This window comes from Terrapene carolina, unplaced genomic scaffold (assembly GCF_002925995.2).
Source record: "Terrapene carolina triunguis isolate 2854851 unplaced genomic scaffold, T_m_triunguis-2.0 Scaffold21, whole genome shotgun sequence".
NCBI lineage: Eukaryota > Metazoa > Chordata > Testudines > Emydidae > Terrapene > Terrapene triunguis.
Window position 1 is genome coordinate 34,992,408 of NW_020664372.1, and position 23,698 is coordinate 35,016,105.

Here is a 23,698-nt window from a genome sequence, read left to right on the forward strand (position 1 = left end):
TGGCATTTTTACTGTGTGTGTGTAATGTGCACACACTAAAAATGACATCAGTCTGTTTTTAATAGAACCTCTTTAATTTATCTTCAGTACTATTTGGACATGTAACAAAAGTATATTCTTGGTGTGAAATGTTAGAGTTAATGTTAATAGGTTAAAATAATACATATTAATAGAGTATAAGAGTAGACCTACTGTATTTCTGAAAGTGTTGCTATACGTATTAGTGTCAAGGATTGGTAGTTCTCTCATATGCATATGTAGTCTGCAGATAGCAATATAAAAAAATCAGACAGCATTTTATGAGCAGTCCAGTAGGAATACTTTCACAGCTTTGAAACATGATTCATTTTCCTTTGTCATTACATGGAGCAATAAAATCATATAAGCGTTAATAAAGTATGACATATTGTAGGATAATTTTTAAACACTTTTTAATGTCTCTGTGATTATATTCTGTGTGCTCTTAATCTTCAGGCAGACCACATTGTATATGAGCAAGTTTAAAGAAAGAAAGGGGAAAAAAAAAAAAAGTCAAATCATGGTTCTTATTGGTTCTACTTTTCAGCAGCCTTAATATACTGCACAATCAAACCTTGATGACTGTATCCCTGATTTATTGATTTATTTGGATATCTGAATAAACTAAATGTTAATTAATCTTTAGTATCTTTGTGGGTCATTGATCTGCTAAATCTGAACTCTTCACCCAAATAAAAATGTAGTTTGGCAACTAAATTTAGGCTAATGTACACACACATACATTGAGAGGCATTGATTGTGATCAGAAAATTTGCCCTCTATATTCAGATGACTTCATTTTCAAAAGTAGCTGCATGCAAAAACGTATGGGGTTACTATGCTGTTGCACCAAATGAATTAATTGTACTTACAGTGGCCACTACAAGTCAAAGGCCTGATCATTTTCGCCACACAACATTCCAGTAAAACAATGATTATTTTGAACAGTTTGGTTCATCACCCCTGTTCTGTTCCTCACCGGGACAGCCAAGCAATGTGGACACATCAAGTGCCCCCTTAGTGGCCAAAGCAGTAGGGAGGAGATAAGCAATCATTTGTTTGTTATTAAATAGGATGGAGACGTAAAGGGTAGGAACATCATGTGAGCTGGGAGAGTAGAGTCGAAGGCCTCTTCCTATGTTTGGTGGTGGAAAAGGGGGAATTCTCTCACTTCCTCTAAAAATATGTAAGATCAGCTGTGTTCGACAACATTTGCACTGAGTATCTCTTCTGACAGTGCAGGATATTAGCACAAACAAAGGTTAGCTCCAGCGCTTCCATTGTCACATATGAAGCTTGCTTCTGCTGTGGACATAACAAATGGCAATTTTTAATTAAGTTACCGATATCTATATTGGGAGCAAGCGTCATTTCTCTTGGTGTTGTGCTCCTTTTCAGCTCTGCTCACTACTCCTCTCTCCCTCTCCCTCCCCCCCAAGCAGTGAAAGAAGTTACTGCTAAAACCTAATGTTTTCCCAGAGTAGAAAAATAACATCCTTCTAGTTTTACAAATGCTAGAAACGACATGTTATTTCCACCACGCTGGTATTTCCTGTTCTTCCAAAGAATAGGAGTTATTGAAGCAATTCACTCTCTACTTGTGTGGTATAAACAAATATTATTGGGTGCAATGTTAAGCTTCACCCAACCCTTAGGCCAGTTGTCTTCAAGCTATTACTTTAGCTTGCCAGGGTAATCAGAAGGTCAAAGCAAGTAACATGAATGAGCTGTATTAATCTACCTGTCTCGTTCCTGCAGGACTCTGCATTTTCTCTGATTGCCTTGTTGGGTTTTACAGATTTATGCAGTTCATTATAAAATATTGAGAGCAGATCTTAACTAGCACAGCCCTAGCTTCAGCTGCCAGTTTACACCTGCTTTCAACAGGTTTTGAAACCAAAGCTGCCACAGTAAAGGACAGGTGAGGGAGGGTTGAGTTTCTTCTAATGGGTTACGAGTCCTTTGCCTGTAAATTTGCAGGAAAAGAGGGTTTTGGTGGATAATGTTTCCCACCCCCTTCCTTGCCGTGGTCTCACTGACACTCTGTGATAGAGCTGTCTCAGAGCTCTTCAGTTGCTGGACTAGGCTTCAGCAACATATTAAAAAACCTGCATGGCAAAATGCTGGAATTTTTTGTGTGTGCCAGCTTCATTCAGACCCACTCCTCCCACACTCTGCTTTCCTTTGTGAAATACAACTGGTGAGAGAGATCTGTGCAGTCATTAAATCCCTCCCCTGCACACACACAATCCACAAAAGGGACTTGGGGATTATGACGCTCATTGTCACAATGCCTAGCTCTAGCTTTTAGGTGCCTAGAAAACTCACAGGAACAACACTGTGATCCACAAAGCCTGAGTTTGGCACTGAGGCTCCCCATACAATGATTGGGGAGAGAGAGGGGCCTTGGAATGGGATCCGCAAAACAGCACTCTAGGCAGGAGCTGCCTAAACTATCCAATGAAAGATGTCGACAAGAGGGGTGTGTCCTGAACAGCGAGCGCCCCTCTTGGAGTTTAGAACCTCAGTCCAGGCTGGAGGGAGGAACCTATCTCTGTTGGTGATTCCCGCACCAGGGGAAGACAGGCATTCAGCTGCCTAAGTCATGTGCAGGGCCCAATCCAGTAGGTGTGCTCAAAGCCTGGCTAATACTATACAAAGCAGGGGGAGGAAGGCCTCTCCGATCACCTTTAGCCTGGTGGTTAAGGTACTCATCTGGGATGTAGGAGATCCCTGGCTCAAGTCCCGCTTCTGCCTGATGAATAGAAGATGGGATTTGAACAGGAATCAGCCAGCTCACAGGTGAATGATCTAACCACTAGGCTATGGGATAGTCAGATGCGGGGCTTCCTCAATCTCTCCTGTTGAAGCTGTTCCACTGCAATTATATAATTGAATAATTAAATACTAATTGGGCCAGAGATAAGGTTCGAATGACTCTATATCCCAGTGGTTTGGGCACTCACCTGAGGGGTAACAGATCCCTGTTCAACTCCTTTCTCCTCCTCAGGCGGGGGGGTAGAGGGGGCTCTCCCACATCCCCGCATGAGTACCCTAACAATTGGGCTAAAGGTTATAAGGGAAGTCGTCGTCCTCTGAGTTATTTTGTGTGAGCTCACCAAGGGGCCCAGTCTGATAGGCAGCCTCTGAGCATACCTACTGGAGTGGGCCCCACGTGCTATTTAGGTGGCCAAACACCTATCTTCCCCAATTCGTGCACCGCTCTGGGTCAGAGGCAGGAGATGGGTGCCTGGACACCTCAAAGGAGAAAGCAGATTACATGCTCAGAGGCAGAAATATAGGCACTAGGGAATTTTTATTGCAAAAACGTAGGTACTGAGTGACTTGAGGCACCCACAGGGTTAGACGGCAGCTGAACAGGTGTTTTGTGGATTGCAGTGGTGCCTAAAAATGGGATTTAGGTACCTAGTACTTTTGTGGATCCCACTCAGAGTCCTGAATTTAGCAGAGGCAAACATCAGTAGCCTTCAAGAGGTCATTTGCTAACTGGCTGCTGCTTGAAGCATGCCCCTCCCTGCCAGCCAGTAGATATTCCTGTGAGGCTTTCCCTGTGTGTTATCACTGAGGAGATTTTTGCATCAAGAAAATGAAGTAAATTTGAGTAGTTATGATTTTCTCAAATATATTCATCTTTTTGCAGCTATTCATGAACAGAAAAAGAGGCAAATATTGATTCATTATGAATTATGAGCTCAGCTCTAGATTTTCTCCTTCATATCATTATTGTCTTTTCTTCAATTTATTTAGTTAGTTAGCTAGTTTACGAGAAGAGTTAGCGCCCTGGGGCCCTATTGTATGAAAAATTGAGTGGTATATTTAAAGATCCTATTTTATTTTCTGTGTTCTCTCTATGGCAAAAGACTCTTAAAATCTTTAAAAGTAAGGCATTGTATTGTAAAATAAATTACCAAATACTTTTCTTTAATTCTAAGATTAATTGGATTAGATTTTATGCGTCGGGAAATAATGGCCGTACCATTCTCAGAAGAGTGTGTTATTCATCTGACCTCTGTGTGGAAGAAGGCAGTAGGGAGGAAAAAAAGGTATTAAATGATTGAGATGCTGGTCTGTCAAAGGAGGCCATTGGGTCAGAGAAAAATAAATTATCCGTGCACAGCCTAGAGGTAGAGAGGGCAAGGGAAATGTAACCCTTTGCAACTGATTTCTGAGCAGATACAGATTGGAAAGCAGACCGCACTGCAGTGCACTTAACTGGTCACTCAACATGTTCCTTTGGCAGTGGGGGATGGTATTATGACTGCACAGTTATTCCGGATTAAATACTTTCATGAATATTTTTTCTCCTTGCAGGACCCTAGACCTTTGTACACTAGAAGGTGTCAGTTTTATTCAAGTGGAATAGGATTCTTATACGATGCCTACCAGACAGAGGTAAACAAAATGATATCATAGCTCATTCATTTCCTTTGGGATGTTCTGAGGGGTTCATTAGAAGCCCAAATGTTCTTTTTTTTCCCCAATAGCACCCTCAATAATGTATTTCTCAGAAGGTTTTTGTGAGTTGACTATAATATTTACATCACATATAGCCATTCTCATTCCATCTTTATTACATAATCCTCTGAGGAGGTTTTGCTGCCTGGACTATTGTAGTAAATATCTAAGTTATTAAATTTGCATTAGCCAGAAAACTTCAAATCTCCACTGTAATCATCTAAGATAAGCCAAGAATGTCCATATTCTGTATTCAGCTTCCCTTTATTATCTCAACCATATTAAAATGGCAGGAAGAATAACCGTACCCAAATAGGTTGCCTCCTGAAAAATCTAGACTTAGTTTTCCCCCCCCCCATATTCCTTAGTATTAATTCTATTAATTCTGTGTTTTTCCCTCAAATGTGGGATTCCAGACTGGTGGTAGCAAGAAGGAAATAAAGCAGAGCCGAACTGAAAATAGACAAACAGTATTAGGGCTTACAGGAAGCCAGATATCCGTAATCACAGTTCTTTCCACAGCTCTGAATGAGCTTATGGGAAATGTTACTGTTAATAATATTAGACAAGTCAAGTCTTTTACAAGTGTAAATGAGTAATGCAGTTGGAACCAGAGCATTCTGTAGTTTAAGAAAATATATTAAAGGAATATTTTACTGATCTTCTTGCTGACCTATCTGAATAAGACATAGGGCCTGTGTCAGCATCTTTTCCCATCATTTTAATTCCCTCTTCTCCCCACAAAATAAAAAATACCAGGGTTATGTCTACCAAGTAAACAGAACTATTTCTCTGCTAAAGTGAAGTTGATTAAGCTTCCCTGTGGATTTTCTCAAGCAGACCTCTTGACTCTAAAAGGCATCAGAGATATTCGACTATGTCTTGAGCTCCTAGGAATGTATACATTTGAGCAGCTTTGAGATCTTTGCCCTCTTCTGGCAAAAAAAGTAATATGGGTTTATAGCATCTTTATTTTAATGCCCTTGTAATAAATTCTTGTCTGGTTGTCCACTGACATGTTTTTCCAACTGAATTGAACTGGATTTCTGTAAACTAATCCAGAGATATTGATCCACAGCTGTCAAGTTTAGCTTTTGTGTTTTTTATTTTAACCAACTGGTTACCAGCTGGCATGACCCACATTCCATGCAAATTTCTCACCAAGAAGGCAGATTATTTGCTTCATGCAGTTCTCCTGAGCACAAGTTTCCTTAGAAAAGCCATTGATAGCGTGCAAGTGATACATAACTGGTGGACTTTTGCTCGTTTCATTTCCTTCCTTTGGCAGAAACAGATGGAATTTGATTTTCTTGCAATTACTATGAGGCGAGAACATCTCTTAAATTGGTGTTGAGGGCATGGAGAGGCACAACCAGGCAAAGCATGAAAAAGATAATAATCTGGTCTCTGAAATGAAGGAATGGGACTTGACATGCAGAATAACCACAAGTGGCACATGATTTAGTGCCTGATTCTGTCCCCCTTGCTCACATTGAGTATTTATTTGTTTGGATTTATTCACTGCTCTCATAAAAAGGAGTGCTTGTTCTTGGCACTCCAAGCACATTTTAAAAATTCAGTTTTAAAATAGACAACTCCAGTAACCCTCTCATCCAATAATTAGTATATATCATAACTCAGAAGCTGAAAATATATTTAAGATCTGTACAATCTTCTTCTAATATACTCCCAAACTCTTTCAGACAGGGGAAATGCATGGGCCTTGCAGCATGCCTTGAATGTTGATAAACTAGGACAATTTCAAACCAAGAGTGAGTCCCAGAACCACAGAGTCATCACAGAGAATGGCCTTCCAGGTACCCCTCCTCTCTTGTACAAATGGGGCATCAACTCTGGAGTCCCTCCTGATCTCGAGTCTGGCAGCATGGCATAAGGAGAGAGGTAGTCTTTAAGATACATAGGTCCCAGGCCAATACGAACATATGTGATAGGTTAGAACCAACCAGCAGCTTAAATTTTACCTAGTTGCCAATAGGTAGCCAGCACACATCCAAAAGCACTAGTGTCATGTGCTGCCAGGTAGATGCCCCCTGTAACAAGCAAGTGGCTAAGTTCTGCACCAACTTGATTTTACAGATAGATTTAAGATGCTGCCACATGTCATGCAGTATAGTGGCACTTGATTAGATTGCTGTAGTCACTGAAACTAGTGGGTCTCCTCATAAAGTAAGTTACTATTCAGTGTGAGGAAGGGCAGCAGAATCAGGCCCTTGGTGATTTATGCCTTCAGTTCAGGAAAGCACTTATGCATGTACTGAAGTCCCATTGACTTGAAGTAAAAAAGACAGAGGTAAACAAAACACACCATAATTCAGTGGGCTTGAGATGGAGTAAGCTATATCTGTATCAAATTGTGAATTATGTATTGCAGCCTCCATCTTGGATTGTAACCTTCATTGTGACCTTCATTTCATAGTGTAACCTCCACTTTGGATTAGAGCATCCAGTTTGTATTACAGACTGAACACATGTATACCTTGCCCAGGGCAGGGTTATTGTGATATATATGAGACAGACACCTTACCCAGGAAAGGGGCTTGACACCTGGCTGAATGAGTGTGATAGTGAAGTTAGCACAGAGCAATCAACCTTTGATTATCTGTCAACTACTAGACCATCTTCATGCGACAGTGGACTCTCTGCACATAAGCCAAGCTGGGGGAAGGGTCTAGAATTTCCCAGCTGGAGCACATGGGCAAAATAGGGACAGAGACTGTATTCAAGGGTGGGCTTCTCTGATCAGGAGGACCGACCATCACCACGTGCCAGAAAACAAGGTTGGAAAGAGAGAAGAGGCAGGGGGGGACTCTGCCTTGCCTGAAACGCTGACCAGAATTCAGGCTCACAGAAGGAGTGAGAACCAGATCTCAGGACTTTTGTTATTTTGCAAAGATTTGTAATTCTCTAGTGATTTCTTATGAGTAAAGTGGCTGTGGTTAAGAAATTCCTTTGCTAAGCCTGTATTCCATATTTGCCTGCCACATTTTTCCTGAAGCGGTTAATTGAGACCCTCAAAGTGCCCACAGGAAGGTGGACCTCTGAGGGGGAATGTATAAGCAAATGTGGGGGCAGGAGGCTCAAGAGGGCTGAAGTGTTGGCTTCAGGGTCTAAGGCAGACAGGCTGTGGGACCCCACGTCCCAAGGAAGGGGAGCAGCCATGAAGTCTGCCCCTGGGAGGGACCCAGAGGTGTGAACAGTGACCCAGCTCTTCCCAGGCTCGGTGGCTTAGTAGCATGTGAGATCCAGTGGTTGGGTCCACACAAACCAGTCCTTGCAAAGGGGGACTAGGCCAGGTTGTGACACGACTCATCGAGCAAACTCATTGACTTCAATGAGATGTAGGCTCATACTTAAAGTGAAAGATGTGCTTAAGTACTTTGCTGCGTCTGGGACCTATATCATGTTGTGATGTTCTCTCAGTTAGCTTGTATCCATTGTATGGTATCTTGGCCTACGCCAAGGGCACGCTGCTTTTCTTTTTCTTTTCTTCTCCAGCCTCATCAGTTGTGGGCCCTGCACAAAGTCCATTGGTTTCAGTAGGAGTAAGGTATTACTTAATGTGAGCTAGGGTGGTAGAATCAGACCCTAAACCATGTGCCATTTGTGTTTGTTCTGCATATCAAGTCCTATGTCTGCATTTCAGTGACCAGACTGTTACCTTTTTCAAGCTTTGGCTGTTGTGCCTTGACCTCCTCTTAGCACCAATTGAAGGTAGCCAGCCAGCCAGTCAGGCAGCGGCATAGACAGCTGCAGCGGCACAGGAGCCAGCAAACAGAGCTGTAAACAGGGGAGTTTCAGTGGGAGTTTGCAAGGGGAGTTTGCGGGTGAGACTAAGAGAGCTAGGCAGAGGAATAGACAGGCTAGTGAAGGGCGGGGGTGGTGTTCTGCTGGTGTTTTGGTGCCCGTTGGGGGTTTGTTTTGCTGTGGGTGTTGGTGGTTTGATTTGTGTTTCCCGGACTAACAGGTTTTAGGTGGGAAGGCCATGACCGATACAGAGGCAGCAGTGGAAGACACAATGAGGATGACTGGATGTGGAAGCTGCAGCATGTACATGATCCTGGAGGGGGTATCTGAAAAGAGTTTTGTTTGCATGAAGTGCTGCCTGATAGAGCTGATGGAAGAAAAGATCCGAGGATTGGAGATGCAGGTGGAAACTCTGGTGGAGTTTAGAAGAGGGTTCGAGCAGATGATGGAGCAAAGACATGAGGAGACTGAAGGAAAAAGCTCAGACTTGCAGATGGAAGCAGGACCAAAGAACTCTGAGGGGAGACTCTCCTCACTGCTGGGTGAGGAAAGTCGACAGTGGAAGCATGTGACTAAGAGAACCAGACAGAGGAAAAGACAGGCTAGTGAAGGAGAAATAGAGCTCAGGAACAGGTTTGCGGAGTTGGAAAATGAAGAAGGGGCACAGCAGGTGGTCGCTGAAGGTGAGAGGGCAAGGAAGAAGAGCAGAGCAGCTAGTCCTATAGGAAGAGGGGAAGAGTCAATGGAGATAACAACACCAAATATGAGCCCCAGGAGGATACAGGATGGATTGCGGAGGATTGCAAGGGACAATAGAAATTGAGAGGACTTGCAGCCAGAAGGAGCAGGGGATAGACCGGAGAATCGCACCATCACCAGGAAAAGGCAAGTCTACATGATTGGGGACTCCTTACTGAGAAGAATAGACAGGCCTGTAACTAGAGCTGATCCAGAGAACAGAAGGGTGTGCTGTCTGCCGGGTGCTAAGATACGGGATGTGGACCTGAGGCCGAAAAGGATCCTAACGGGAGCGGGAAAGAATCCGCTGATTGTCCTTCATGTGGGAACAAATGATATGGCTAGATTCTTGCTGGAATGTATCAAGGGACTGTATGCCAGGCTGGGGAAGACGCTTAAGGAAATCGAGGCTCAGGTGATCTTCAGTGGGATTCTGCCTGTTCCTAGAGAAGGGCAACAAAGGTGTGACAAGATTATGGCGATCAACAGATGGCTCAGGCAGCGGTGCTATAAGGAGGGCTCTGGGATGTATGGCCACTGGGAAGCATTCATGGACAGAGGACTGTTCTCTCGGGATGGACTTCACCTGAGTAAGGAGGGAAATAGACTTCTAGGATGGAGGCTGGCACAACTGATTAAGAGAACTTTAAACTAGGAATTTGGGGGAGATGGTTGGGAGATGTCCAGGTAATCTCCACGCCGGAATGTAACATTGAGAAGGAAGAAAACAAAGTAAGAGAGGATACAGCCGTGGGTATGAGAATGGACGTAAGGAGGAAGGGTAGTGAAGATACCAGTCTAATAGGTGATACTGGCGGTAGAATGTCTGGGCCTAATCGGGTAAAGAATGTCAGTGAAGCCAAACGGCAAAAATTAAGATGTTTGTGCACTAAAGCCTAGGTAACAAAATGGAGAAACTAGAGCTACTGGTGCAGGAAGTGAAACTAGATATTATAGGGATAACAGAAACATGGTGGAATAGTAGTCATGACTGGAGTACAGGTATTGAAGGCTATGTGCTGTTTAGGAAAGACAGAAATAAAGGCAAAGGTGGTGGAGTAGCATTGTATATCAATGATGAGGTAGACTGTAAAGAAATAAGAAGTGATGGAATGGATAAGACAGAGTCTGTCTGGGCAAAAATCACATTGGGAAAGAAAGCTACTAGAGCCTCCCCTGAGATAGTGCTTGGGGTGTGCTACAGACCGCCGGGATCCAATTTGGATATGGATAGAGACCTCTTTAATGTTTTTAATGAAGTAAACACTAATGGGAATTGTGTGATCATGGGAGACTTTAACTTCCCAGATATAGACTGGAGGACAAGTGCTAGTAATAATTATAGGGCTCAGATTTTCCTGGATGCGATAGCTGATGGATTCCTTCACCAAGTAGTTGAAAAACCAACAAGAGGGGATGCCATTTTAGATTTGGTTTTGGTGAGTAGTGAGGACCTGATAGAAGAAATGGTTGTAGGGGACAACCTTGGTTCGAGCGATCATGAGCTAATCAAGTTCAAACTAAATGGAAGGATAAACAAAAATAGATCTGGGACTAGGGTTTTTTATTTTAAAAGGGCTAACTTTAAAGAATTAAGGAAATTAGTTAGGGAAGTGGATTGGACTGAAGAACTTGTGGATCTAAAGGTGGAGGAGGCCTGGAATTACTTCAAGTCAAAGTTGCAGAAACTATCAGAGGCCTGCATCCCAAGAAAGGGGGAAAAAATCATAGGCAGGAGTTGTAGACCAAGCTGGATGAGCAAGCATCTCAGAGAGGTGATTAAGAAAAAGCAGAAAGCCTACAAGGAGTGGAAGATGGGAGGGATTAGCAAGGAAAGCTACCTTATTGAGGTCAGAACATGTAGGGATAAAGTGAGAAAGGCCAAAAGCCATGTAGAGTTGGACCTTGCAAAGGGAATTAAAACCAATAGTAAAAGGTTCTATAGCCATATAAATAAGAAGAAAACAAAGAAAGAAGTGGGATCGCTAAACACTGAGGATGGAGTGGAGGTTAAGGATAATCTAGGCATGGCCCAATATCTAAACAAATACTTTGCCTCAGTCTTTAATGAGGAGCTTAGGGATAATGGTAGGATGACAAATGGGAATGAGGATATGGAGGTAGATATTACCACATCCGAGGTAGAAGCCAAACTCGAACAGCTTAATGGGACTGAATCGGGGGGGCCCAGATAATCTTCATCCAAGAATATTAAAGGAACTGGCACATGAAACTGCAAGCCCATTAGCAAGAATTTTTAATGAATCAGTAAACTCAGGGGTTGTACCGTACGACTGGAGAATTGCTAACATGGTTCCTATTTTTAAGAAAGGAAAAAAAAAGTGATCCGAGTAACTATAGGCCTGTCAGTTTGACATCTGTAGTATGAAAGGTCTTGGAAAAATTTTTGAAGGAGAAAGTAGTTAAGGACATTGAGATCAATGGTAATTGGGACAAAATATAATATGGTTTTACAAAAGGTAGATCGTGCCAAACCAAGCTGATCTCCTTCTTTGAGAAGGTAACAGATTTTTTTAGACAAAGGAAACGCAGTGGATCTAATTTACCTCGATTTCAGTAAGGCATTTGATACGGTTCCACATGGGGAATTATTAGCTAAATTGGAAAAGATGGGGATCATTATGAAAATTGAAAGGTGGATAAGGAACTGGTTAAAGGGGAGACTACAACAGGTCATACTGAAAGGTGAACTGTCAGGCTGGAAGGAGGTTACTAGTGGAGTTCCTCAGGGATCAGTTTTGGGACCAATCTTATTTAATCTTTTTATTACTGACCTTGGCACAAAAAGTGGGAATGTGCTAATAAAGTTTGCGCATGACACAAAGCTGGGAGGTATTGCTAATACAGAGAAGGACCGGGATATCATACAGGAAGATCTGGATGATCTTGTAAACTGAAGTAATAGTAATAGGATGAAATTTAATAGTGAAAAGTGCAAGGTCATGCATTTAGGGATTAATAACAAGAATTTTGTTTATAAATTGGGGACACATCAATTGGAAGTAACAGAGGAGGAGAAGGACCTCGGAGTATTGGTTGATCACAGGATGACTATGAGCCGCCAATGCGATATGGGCGTTAAAAAAGGTAATGCGGTCTTGGGATGCATCAGGCGAGGTATTTCCAGTAAAGATAAGGAGGTGTTAGTACCGTTATACAAGGCACTGGTGAGACCTCATCTGGAATACTGTGTGCAGTTCTGGTCTCCCATGTTTAAGTAGGATGAATTCAAACTGGAACAGGTACAGAGAAGGGCTACTACGATGATCCGAGGAATGGAAAACCTGTCTTATGAAAGGAGACTCAAAGAGCTTGGCTTGTTTAGCCTAACCAAAAGAAGGCTGAGGGGAGATATGATTGCTCTTTATAAATATATCAGAGGGATAAATATCAGGGAGGGAGAGGAATTATTTAAGCTTAGTACCAATGTGGACACAAGAACAAATGGATATAAACTGGACATTAGGAAGTTTAGACTTGAAATTAGACCAAGGTTTCTAACCATTAGAGGAGTGAAGTTCTGGAACAGCCTTCCAAGGGGAGTAGTGGGGTCAAAAGACATATCTGGCTTCAAGACTAAGCTTGATAAGTTTATGGAGGGGATGGTATGATGCGATAGCCTAATTTTGGCAATTAATTGATCTTTGATTATTAGCAGGTAAATATGCTCAATGGTCTGTGATGGGATGTTAGATGGGGTGGGATCTGAGTTACTACAGAGAATTCTTTCCTGGGTGCTGGCTGGTGAGTCTTGCCCACATGCTCAGGGTTTAACTGATCGCCATATTTGGGGTCGGGAAGGAATTTTCCTCCAGGGCAGATTGGCAGAGGCCCTGGAGGTGTTTCGCCTTCCTCTGCAGCGTGGGGCACGGGTCACTTGCTGGAGGATTCTCTGCACCTTGAGGTCTTTAAACCACGATTTGAGGACTTAAATAGCTCAGACGTAGGTTAGGGGTTTGTTACAGGATTGGGTGGGTGAGATTCTGTGGCCTGCATTGTGCAGGAGGTCAGACTAGATGATCACAATGGTCCCTTCTGACCTTAAAGTCTATGAGTCTATGAGATATTCTTGCATTTACTGTGAGGCGAAAACATCAAATTCTATCTGTTTCTGTCACTGACTTCCTTTGTTCACTCCTTAGTCTTTGTGTGGCCCCCCTTCTTCTCTGTTGTTTTTTTCTTTGAGCTGTTCACGTCTTCCAGAGTCACCCTATTCTCTCATGGAATAATACATTATTGGATGGGCATGTGTGACAGAGGTCATCTGATAAGTGCTTTTCAAAGGCAGCAATTTATTCCTAAGCCTGTTGCTACCATCTCTTTCATGAGGAGAAAGGCTCCATTCACTAGTAAATGCTCTTTTCATAGTACAAACAGAACCTTTCTGAATGATCACAGCATACTTAAGAAAGAAGGTAGCAATATTGTATTTTCCATACCATTAGCAGTTCCAATATTTTGAAACTCTATTAATAAAGCTAAAGACCTCAAAAAGAAACTTGCCTATAAAATATTACAATTAGCCTGCTATGTCAAATAGAAATGATGTATGCATATTACATTGTAAGGGTCATTAAAATGATCTCTTGTCTGAATAGAGTGTGACTTGCATATGTCTGCATTTATATGTCTGTTCTCTAGAGTCCATAGTCTCACAAAGCAACCTTTTCATTTCTGTATTCCAGAGCTTGCTGGAAATGGTACTCATTTGCTTAATTGTTAGACTTTTTTCCTATTATATTTTGTTTTTTGTTCTACATTTTTTTATTCTGGTGTAATAAAAGCTGAAGGGAGAAGGAGTGAGACCTTCAGGAGCAGGGCCGGCTCCAGGCACCAGCAAACGAAGCGGGTGCTTGGGGTGGCCAATGGAAAGGGGCGGCACGTCCAGGTCTTCGGCGGTAATTCGGCAGCGGGTCCCTCAGTCCCTCTCGGAGCGAAGGACCTGCTGCCGAATTGCCGCTGAAGAATGAAGCGGCGCGGTAGAGCTGCCGCCGAAGTGCTTTATCTTTTCTTTCGTTTCCCTTCGCCGTTTGGGGCGGCAAAAAAGCTGGAGCTGGCCCTGTTCAGGAGATGCAGGAGGTTCTAACAGGTAGACAGAAAGACTTAATATAATTCACTAGACAATATTATTATTCACATCTCTGGCTGAAGAAAGGGGCCTTAGTGTAAATGAGAATCAGGCCCATGATATCACGTTTAGATTATAAAAAAAGGTGAACAGGTTTGATCCAACAAGTTCATGACAGCAAAGCCTTATAACATCTGAGGGGAAATATTTTCAGTATTTTTATGGTGCTTTAAACAAAAAATGCAAGAACCTTTTCTGGGGTTGTATGTATTGTGTTTGAATGCTGAAGACACTCTGGCAGGAGGTGGTTTGTACAGATACTCTCCAGTTTCCGATCTGAAAGGAATGTTTGGATACCTGTCAGTTATTGTATAATGCTGTAGTGTCACTGTGGCCTCTTTGCCTGCTTCCTCTCCTTTGGGTGAAAGATAATTTTTGTACCAGTGCAAGCACCTGAGAGTAAACCAAATGTGTTGCTTCTATGTGGTCAGTGGGATGACTTGTAAATGGTGGCCAGGCGGTAGCTACAGTACTTAGACTAAAGAATGATCCCGTCTCTGATTCCCAGGTAACGTGTTACACCTTAAGCAGCAAGTGCCAGCTGAGAGTAAAGAGCAATACATGCTATTGCTGTGACCTGTACAATTGTGAAAAGTAAGTACATGCTCTATCAGAATGTGTATGTTTATTTGTACACTATGTGTATTCTAGAGTACAGACCCTTTGCATTTAGGCCAGTATCCTGGGAATCAGCACACAGCTGGCTAGCAGGCTGTGCACTGGTGATAACCCTGTGAGAAGGCACATGAATGCTCCCCACCCCAAACTGCAGAGCCAGTGCATGGCCAAAAAGCTGCAATAGCACCCACATTGCCTGCAGCACCCTTCACATAATACAAATAGCCCCCCTGCATTCAGCCGCACAGTAGGTCCCTATGGTGAGGTCTGTACTGCACAGGAGTGTGCATTCCCCTGATCCTGTTCTCCCTTCCCCATGGACATGTAGGATAAACTGTCTCTGGGGGCCCTGCTCACAGTGGAGATGGGGACATGGTTTGCCCCTCAGTGCTCTTATTATTTCAGTGGGTTTTCTTTAAAAATTGTCCGTAGGATTTTGTTATGTGGCCACCTAAATAAATAAATAAATAAAGCACAACCTTGTAAAGACTCTTTGGTGAGCTTGCATTACAATTTTCAAAATGGATTTCATGTGATCATTTGTTCACTGATCTCTGGGAGCAAAATTAATGGAAATATCGTTTCCATGTCAAAACTGTACATCATAGGCAGGGCCTTGGCGTTTTCACAAGCATTTATGTGCTCAAGGGATTTTAATCAATGGCCATGAGGATAGGTACAGTATAAAGGAGAATGTTGATCATATTTCCAAAAGATTTCCATTTTAAGTCAATCTAACCAAAACACAGGCTGAGAAGATATAACCGTGGAAGTGCATGAATATGCTAGTCAAGTAACAGTAGGTGACTACATCAGCCCTTGGAGAGAGGCTAGCCCAAGATGAGCTCAGAGTGGTGGTGCAGCAGGCTGATATGGCCTCCCCTACCTGGCAAATAACACTATTGCCAAACAAAATAAACTCATGAGATTTATTTCCAGCCTGAAATCCCTTTCCAGTGCCTTCCTTATTGCACACATGTACGTCAGTACCATTGCAAGCAGCATCATGTTGTGTAAAGAGCAGGAAACTCTTAGGAAAATCTCCTGGGGTGGGGTGGGGCTGGTAGGGAAGGGGGAGATGCTGGCTCTTGTGCTTTCTGTGTACCAGCTGGAAAGTGCTATTTCACATTTTAGTGTCACACACCCTAGATTGACCTCCTGAACCCCCCCAGGTTCACATCAGAGCTCTCATTTTTTGTTTTTACCCATGCCTGCAACTCTGAATGACCCAGCCCTCCTCAAACCTAGGTTGGCACATACGGGAATTCCAAAAGTCATACAAGTTTGGGAGAAGGTTTTCAGTGAAACTGGCAGAGAAACGGACAAATATGTTTTGCTTTTGCAAACTCCCCCCCGCCCCCCAAAAAACAACAACAAAACATTTTGTTAAGCTTTACTTCCCTGAAAGATTAAAGTGAAGTTTGGGACTAGAGGGAGATACGAGTTTCCCCAGAATGCTAGAGCAGTGGATGAGTTTCTGGGGTTCAGATTTATAGAACCAATTTGACAAAGTCAAAGCCTGGATGAATGCTTTTCTTTCCTTGCCTATGAGATGCTAAATCGAACTGCCATGGTATGTCTGCTACTGATCAGGTTAGTGCCATCTGTACTTTTGTAATTTTAGTGAAAGCAATTTATTCACTCATCCTAGTGTGTGTATGTTTTATTTAACCTCACACTTAGGGTTTTCAGGAAGTGGTTTGGCCTGGTTAGAGAGGTGAGAAATAAGAGGGTAACAATAGAGGTGCACAAAATAATGCATGGCATAGCAAAGGTAAATTAGACCGTCCTATTCACCCTTTTTATAGTATAAGAACAAAGGGAAATCCACCTGAATTGAAAGGGGATATATTGAAACTGGGAATATTTTCTTAACAAGACATAATTAATGGTGAATCTCACTGCTGCAAGGTAACATTGACTCCAAGAGGTTAGCAGGATACAACACAGAATTGATCCTTACATGGATAAATAGAACATCCACAGTTATGGGATAGAGTGAAAAATATAAGGGATTGAAAGTTAACCCTTTTGCTTCCGGGCATGAACCGCTAACTGATAGAGGCTTGGAAGAAACTCCCCTGTAGGCAGCCCATGGAGCCTGTACATTATGGGCCTTCTTGCACCTCCCTGTGAAGCACCTAGTACTGGTCACCATCCAAGACAGGAGATGATTTTATTATCTATTTATATTGTGATAGTGCCGAGAGACCCCAACCAAGATCAAGGCCCCATTGGGCTAATCAATGAACAAACAGAGACCATCTCTGCCCTAAAGGCTTTAGCTGTTTTGCCTGTGCAGATTGTACAGGGTGCAAGGGAAAACAGGCACAGAGAGGTGAAGAGCTAGATTCACAAAGGTGCTTAGGCACTTGCGTTCAACATTTAGGCATCATGGACGTTCTCAAAGCCATGGCTCAGCTACCATCTCATTCTAAAGTCCCCAAAGCACCTACGTTTCTGCCCGCAGGCATGTGCAAAGCCATTTCAGTCCCAGTGCTCAGACCATCCCTGTGGGCTAGGGCTTTGCACAAAAGCCAGTCTGTGGGGGTGCAGAGGGGTGTGTGTCCCAGAATGCCCAGTAAGCTGGTGGTTCAGAAACTCACCTGGGAGGTGGAACATCTTAGGTCGAATCCCTGCTCTCAAGCAGGCGCTTGAACACAGGTCTCTCACCGCACAGGTGAGTGCTCTGACCGCTGGGGTGCTGGATATTCTGGGGCGGGTCTCTCAGTCTCTCCTGTTGGAGCTGTTCTACTTCATAGAATCAATTAAATATTTAGATTTATCAATAGCAATTAAGGATGCCATTAGGCAGCAGAGCACCTAAGTACCTTTGTGAATGTGACCAGTGCTAAGGGGACCATTGGCTTTATCTGCTATGGTGATTGATGTCTACGATGGGGTGTACTGACCACAGCAACAGGTGGTGTGCTGCCACAACTATGCACCGCAGCAACAGGTTTGTTATTTATATAAATACTCAGAGCTGGCTTGGATCTGCACAGGAGCACTTTAGGTTTCTCCATGCCTTCCCATTCTCCTTAGCATTTTCCCTACCCAGCATCCCCAGTTGCACTCCATGAGCCTCACTGGAACTCAGAGCAAAAATTTCACAGGACACTCTTCTCTGCCTTTCATCAAAATGTCCCCATGGTGAAGGGAAGGGCTTCGGAGGTAGCACACATATCCCTAGAGCAAGCAGGCAGAAACTCTCTCCAGCTGAGATAGCTGGTATGGAAGTGGGTGGGTGGGGAAGTGTTACTACTCGGCAGTTGTGTTTGCCTTGTGTTTGCAAATAGAATAGCAGGGTGTTTCAAAACATGGGATCTGGTTTCTCCAAATACCACACAGTACACAGACTCTGCAGCAAACAAAGCTTGGGTTCATAATTTGCCTGGTTTGTAATAGCAGTTGCTATGTATGAATGTAAAATATTATTTCTAGATAGCACAATCTGCAATTTGAAGAAACATCTTTTTGATATCCATTAGGTCCTGAATTGTGTTGCCTCTGTCAGTTTGAAACCACAGACACTATGCAAATGTAGCTAGTTAGTAAAATCTCCCTTCCCTGTTCTTGGATTCACTTCTTAAGCAACATGCACATTCGACAAGGATCTTTGAAGCAATGCTTACAGGTGAACTAAGGAGGAAGCTGTGCTAGTCATGTTTTAGCTGGTAGCTGCTCTCAAACACATTACTAAGAGTGCCTGCAAATTAGAAATGTAGCATCACCTATTCGTGCCGTAGCTATGCTAGAAAATTGTACCAAAAAATCCCCACATGTGCTAATGCTTGTCAGCTGAATGAGGGGTAGCACTGGGGGCTCCCCTAGCATGGCCATTGGTAGCTTTATTTTTTGTTAAACCAGTTTAATTTGACATAGTGATTAAAAAAACAGGTCATGCTGCAGAGAATCTATACCAGAACTCCCAGAGGGTTAGCTGAGCAATGTTAGCTCCTGTGGGAATGTTTGTGTACAATTTCCTCGTTCAGACAGGGCTGGGCTACTTGCTCTTGCTTCAGCTATTTTGCCTGAGAAAAAATTAAACATTTTAGGATTTAGCTGGGCTGGTGCTCTGTAAATCGCGGATGTAGTAGTGACACCATTTCTATCCCATTGCAGTTCAGAACAGTCAACCAGCTACTACGAGTTTCTTGGAGTGAACAGCTGTCAGGATGTGGTTCACTTGTACCGGCTGCTGTGGGCCTCCACAGTCCTGAACATCGTTGGATTGTTTCTTGGGATAGTCACGGCAGCCATACTTGGGGCCTTTAAAGATATGGTAAGACTTGCAAGTCCTGCAGCTTTTCATCAGTGGTGATTTCTGTATGTTGCTAATTATCCTGTTACCTAATGTGTTAAAAAAATAGACAGCAGAACCATACACAGCAAGTGCTCACAAAATGTTTCCTGCATGAGCTTTGAGTTCTTGGACTGTGCTCTGGCCAGGTGTTATAGCTAAGTAGCGTCAGGCCTGGTTAATACACGTGTACGTAAGAAGCTGGCATCTGTAGCAAGTCATGTGGGTGGTTCAGTAAGTGGCCTCTTTTTTCTGAGTCAGCACTGAACCATTGGCCCAGCATGGTGCTAGAAGGTGCCAGTTTGGTGCAGGTGGTGCCAATTTAATAGATATATGAAACCGAGGTGCTAACCACTTGTGAATATTAAAGATTGTGATTGTGTTCCAAAGAGCAGGGATTAGCTCTGGGGTATCAGCCAGGTTCTGATGTGAACTATTACATTCTGCTAACCTAAATCCCCTTTTTGGTTTCCATAAGAGATGCTGTTCTTCTTCCCTGCCTCAGCCTGCCCTAACCTGCTGTGCAGTGGTGGTGTGTGAGGACAGTAGCTGCTGCGCTGTGCTGAAGAGGTGGCTGTGATTAAGTGTGGATAAAATGATTCCAAAATACATGGCTGTATGTTCCTGGCTGTTCTGCAATGGGGAGCGGCTCAAACCCAGGTTACTGTGATTACACGGGGCTAGGGAAACAGCACAGATGGAAAAGACATGCTTCCTCCCTTCCCCTCAGGAGCAGCCACCACCACAGCAGTGTTTACTTTACAATATTCATAAGTCTTTGGGGTATCACTTGCCAAAAGCAAGAGGAGGGTGGAGGGACCAGGGAGCATTGCGTCCAGCAAAGCGGCCTTCATTTAGCTGCAAAAGACCATGCATAAGTTAATGTTGCTTGTCGCCACATTAATTCCTGGTGTGCATCTTCTGTGGCTCAGTAGGGGCCAGGACTGATTCAGACAATGCTGGTCAACCTGTAGCTACAGAGGCCCCTGCCTAAAGGGCAGGTTGAAACAGTGATGTGATGTTTGCCTTTGCTGCGTGATGGGGAGTGTAAGCTATTTTGTGTGGAACTGGGGATGGGGGAGGAGCTGGGGCTGGGGGTGGAGTTGGTCTGGGGGCGGAGAGGGCCTGGAGGTGGAGCAGTACTGGGGGCTAAACGAGGTTGGGGGAGGAGCTGCGTGCCCCCCCCGAATGTTCCTCCACACCACCCTAGGGGGGCACGCTTCACAGTTTGGGGACCACTGCTTATAAAATATATTCCTCCTGTTCCGGCACAACCACCCCATGTGCTTCTTCAGCAAAACACACACAGGAAAACAAGCGATCAGTTAACTAACTCTGTGTCATGATTCAGGGCTTTTAGAAACATTTTATTATAGCAGGGCCATGTGAGTTATTTTAAAAAAAAAAACATCGTTAAGAGGCTGCACAATGTACACCAGTACACAATTGCCCTCCTACACTCGGCCATTTTGCACAAGCAATGTGCAAACACGCAGCAGAGTATCGTTTACTCTGAGGCATGAGGGGGACTTGGTGACTCAAGGGGACGTGGTATGAAGAGTGTTCCCACAGTGCCGGTAATGAAACACAGCCATCTAGTAATGAACAGCCTGTGCCTCCTTTCCTGAAGGGAGAACAAGCTGCTTTCCAGTGTTACTCATGTTCCATAGACACACATGGGGAAAGGGCACATGTGAAAATGAGCGGGTAGAACAGGAAGGAGAAGAATCAGGAGATTGCTGAGCAGAGGGGAGAATTACAGAGCCAATTTTAACTAATGCTGACACAGCCCTTCTGCTTCATTCTTCTCCTGGTCTTCCCTTTTTTTGTCTCTACTCTTCCCTCTTACTTTGGAAATGACTGAGATGTTGCTTTTCCTGGGTCCCTGGGCCAGTAGCTTTGTTCAGGCCAGTCTCCTGCAATGGTCAAGATTTATCTGAAACATAGTGATCAACCACATTGGATCCATTTTAAATGTCCTGCTGTGTGTGTGTTAGGTTTGACTACTACCCATTTCAGCTCTTGTCAGCTTCTACTCCTTGGGATACATTAGCTAGGGCAAAGAGGTGAAAGGAGGAAGCCTTTTCAGTACTTCCCATTGGGTGGTGGTGTGTCTAGTACCAGATTGTTGTGAAGTCTTTTTCTCTTCTGAAGCCCTCACTTGATCACTTTGTGAGCACCACTGTTACATCAAGAATTAAATTTCCATCTTTTTGGAGACTGAGACATCACCTCAGTCTTCTACCCAGCACAGGAAATCTCCAATTTGTTTCTGTAACATCTGCTGTGGGTGCTCTGAAGGACAATGGCTGCATTACTAAATGCTATAAAGATACATTTAATTTTAACAACACATTTCTCCAGGCTAGCAGGGCTGCTGTGGGCAGAGACACAATGTACAGATGCAGATAAGTAATGGGAAGGCGGCTTATAAACCTTACAAGGCAGGTTAAAAGGTAATTAAATTAAATAAAGCTTTACCAAAACCAATAGGAGTTGTGAATGCTCCTCTGAGAATTAGGTGATAATGGTGAAATCCACCCCTGTGCAGAGGGCCAACACAAGGCTTATACAACACATAAATCCCACTTTTACTTAAGCTAAGGCTTAAAGGGGAATTTAGGTGTTGCATAGACCTTGGACTGGTCTTTTGCTCCAGAAATACTCTTTGGGGTGAAACTCATCCCTCTGCAAGCATTGATTTACTATCACTGCTCATGAGGGATGCAAAGCTATTGAAATGTTCCTACAAGAAACAGAATAATTGTGACCAAGTTTCATACCCTCACACATCACAATATGCTGGAAAGGCTGAGCTTGCATTTACAGATTTGGGCACTCAGGCCAAGCAAGCATCCAAGCAGCAAAAAGCAATGGAATGAAACTACAGCAGCGGTCATGCAACATCATCTCAGTGTGGGGCAAGTTTGTTCAGCTCCTGACAAAGCTGAGGAAATCAGAGAGCTGCTTAAGTTTCCTCTGCAGCAGGTGCGGAGGGGTGGGAGTGAGCACTTTATCTGCTTACGACTAAATCTGTGTAAATCACCACAAGCATGTGTTAAACAGAGAAACCCCACAACAGTGTCAAACGTTATAAAAATCAATAATAGAACTCCTGTTATTCACTACAGCAAATGATTTTCCAGTCTCCTTTTGGGCAACCTACACTATCTGGTTTACTGATTTGCTACTTTATTTCACTAGCTGTGTATCAATAAACAGCTGTTAGGATACTGGGGCCTCAGAGAACACAAAGTTCGGCAAGGAAAGGCATGCAAAAGGGCATGGGGTTGATATAAAAAAATAAAATTTGGGGTGAGAGAATCATAATCATCTGTTTTTTCATGATGTAATCTTCTCAGAAATACCACAGGCATTGTGAAGGTTTATATAGAAATTGTCCTTTACAGTTCCTGAGGGCATTTCTTTAAGGATGAAATCTAAAAGAGACAGCGAGGATGTCTAGTAAAAATCATGTGTAGCTTAGGGGAGTTATAGCTACCAGTGATAGCTATGGTGGTGTGAGAATGAGCTGAAAAACAAAGTGCAATTGCTTTGAAACCCATCAGATTTTCCTGCACAGAAAATAATATTTTGTCTTCCAAAAATTGGAACATAGTTGCTTCTGGTGCATGAGTTTCTGGCACAGTGGTTTTAAAAGTTTTCACAGAGATTGTGGTGAGAAGGACCAACATATGTAGCATGTGACAAGTAAAGAAGTTGGCTAACTGCAATGAATACCAATAGAATACCCGTGTTTCATGTTGCTGTTGAAAAAATGTGTCTGTCTTGGTTTATATCAACGGATCGGTAAGTCTCAGCCTACATTTCATGCTTCATTCTGATTCACGGCTGAGCCACATTCTGACATGACATGTATTTCTTCAGCTTGAAAGGCCTTACTCTCATTAGCTTGTTCTCACTATTTCTCTGGAGTAGGGGATGTCTCTCTGTTCCACACTTTCCTTTCTCCAGCCATGGAGGAAGAGAGGCCCAGCTCCACAAAGATATTTAGGATCTGGGCCAGAAGCATTGGCAGTTCTGTCTTAATGTACATGTTTGTATTAGATGTCTATAAAACTCATGTTAATTAGAAAAAAACACCCCCAGACAGCTTAGCTACATGTTGAAATTCACCTGGAACAGGGCTTAGTCGACTGTTTTTTCTGTTGAAACCAATGGGAGGATGATCCTTGCAATTTCAATAAAGTGATTTCACAGGGACATGGCTAGCTCCATGCAATAAGCTCAGAGTCAGCCCCTTCCATAGAAACACCCAGTAAAGTTATTACTGTAATTACATTTATGTATTTTTATTATTTCTATATAATTATGTATCGATCCAACATTTGATAGAAAATCATTCTTCTTATGTCCCATGTTATGTGTTAAGCACTGACATGGGACTTGGTGTTACACAAAATCCAAAGGAAGCCTTCAGCCCCATCATCGTGGAAATGTTTGTAGGTGCCACCTTCCCAAATCAGCGTGAATGTGAACTTGTAGACGTTTCCTCACTTAGGCCTCACAGACCTCACAGGAAGGGGGTTGGAGTGCACAGTGCGGGAGGGGGCTCAGGGCAGGGTTGCAGAGTGCGGGAGGGGGCTCAGGGTGCAGGAGGGGTGCAGGGT

The 23,698-nt window shown here is 43.3% G+C and overlaps 1 protein-coding gene across 1 annotated transcript in view; it reads left to right on the plus strand.

The window, feature by feature from the left end:
• Positions 1–23,698, plus strand: part of TMEM255B (transmembrane protein 255B) — a 130,526-nt gene that overhangs the window by 93,972 nt on the left and 12,856 nt on the right. The window contains exons 4-6 of the mRNA XM_026659108.1: positions 4,351–4,431; positions 14,655–14,740; positions 18,890–19,049. Of these exons, the coding sequence (XP_026514893.1) occupies positions 4,351–4,431; positions 14,655–14,740; positions 18,890–19,049 (327 nt within the window). The remainder of the gene's footprint in view (positions 1–4,350; positions 4,432–14,654; positions 14,741–18,889; positions 19,050–23,698) is intronic.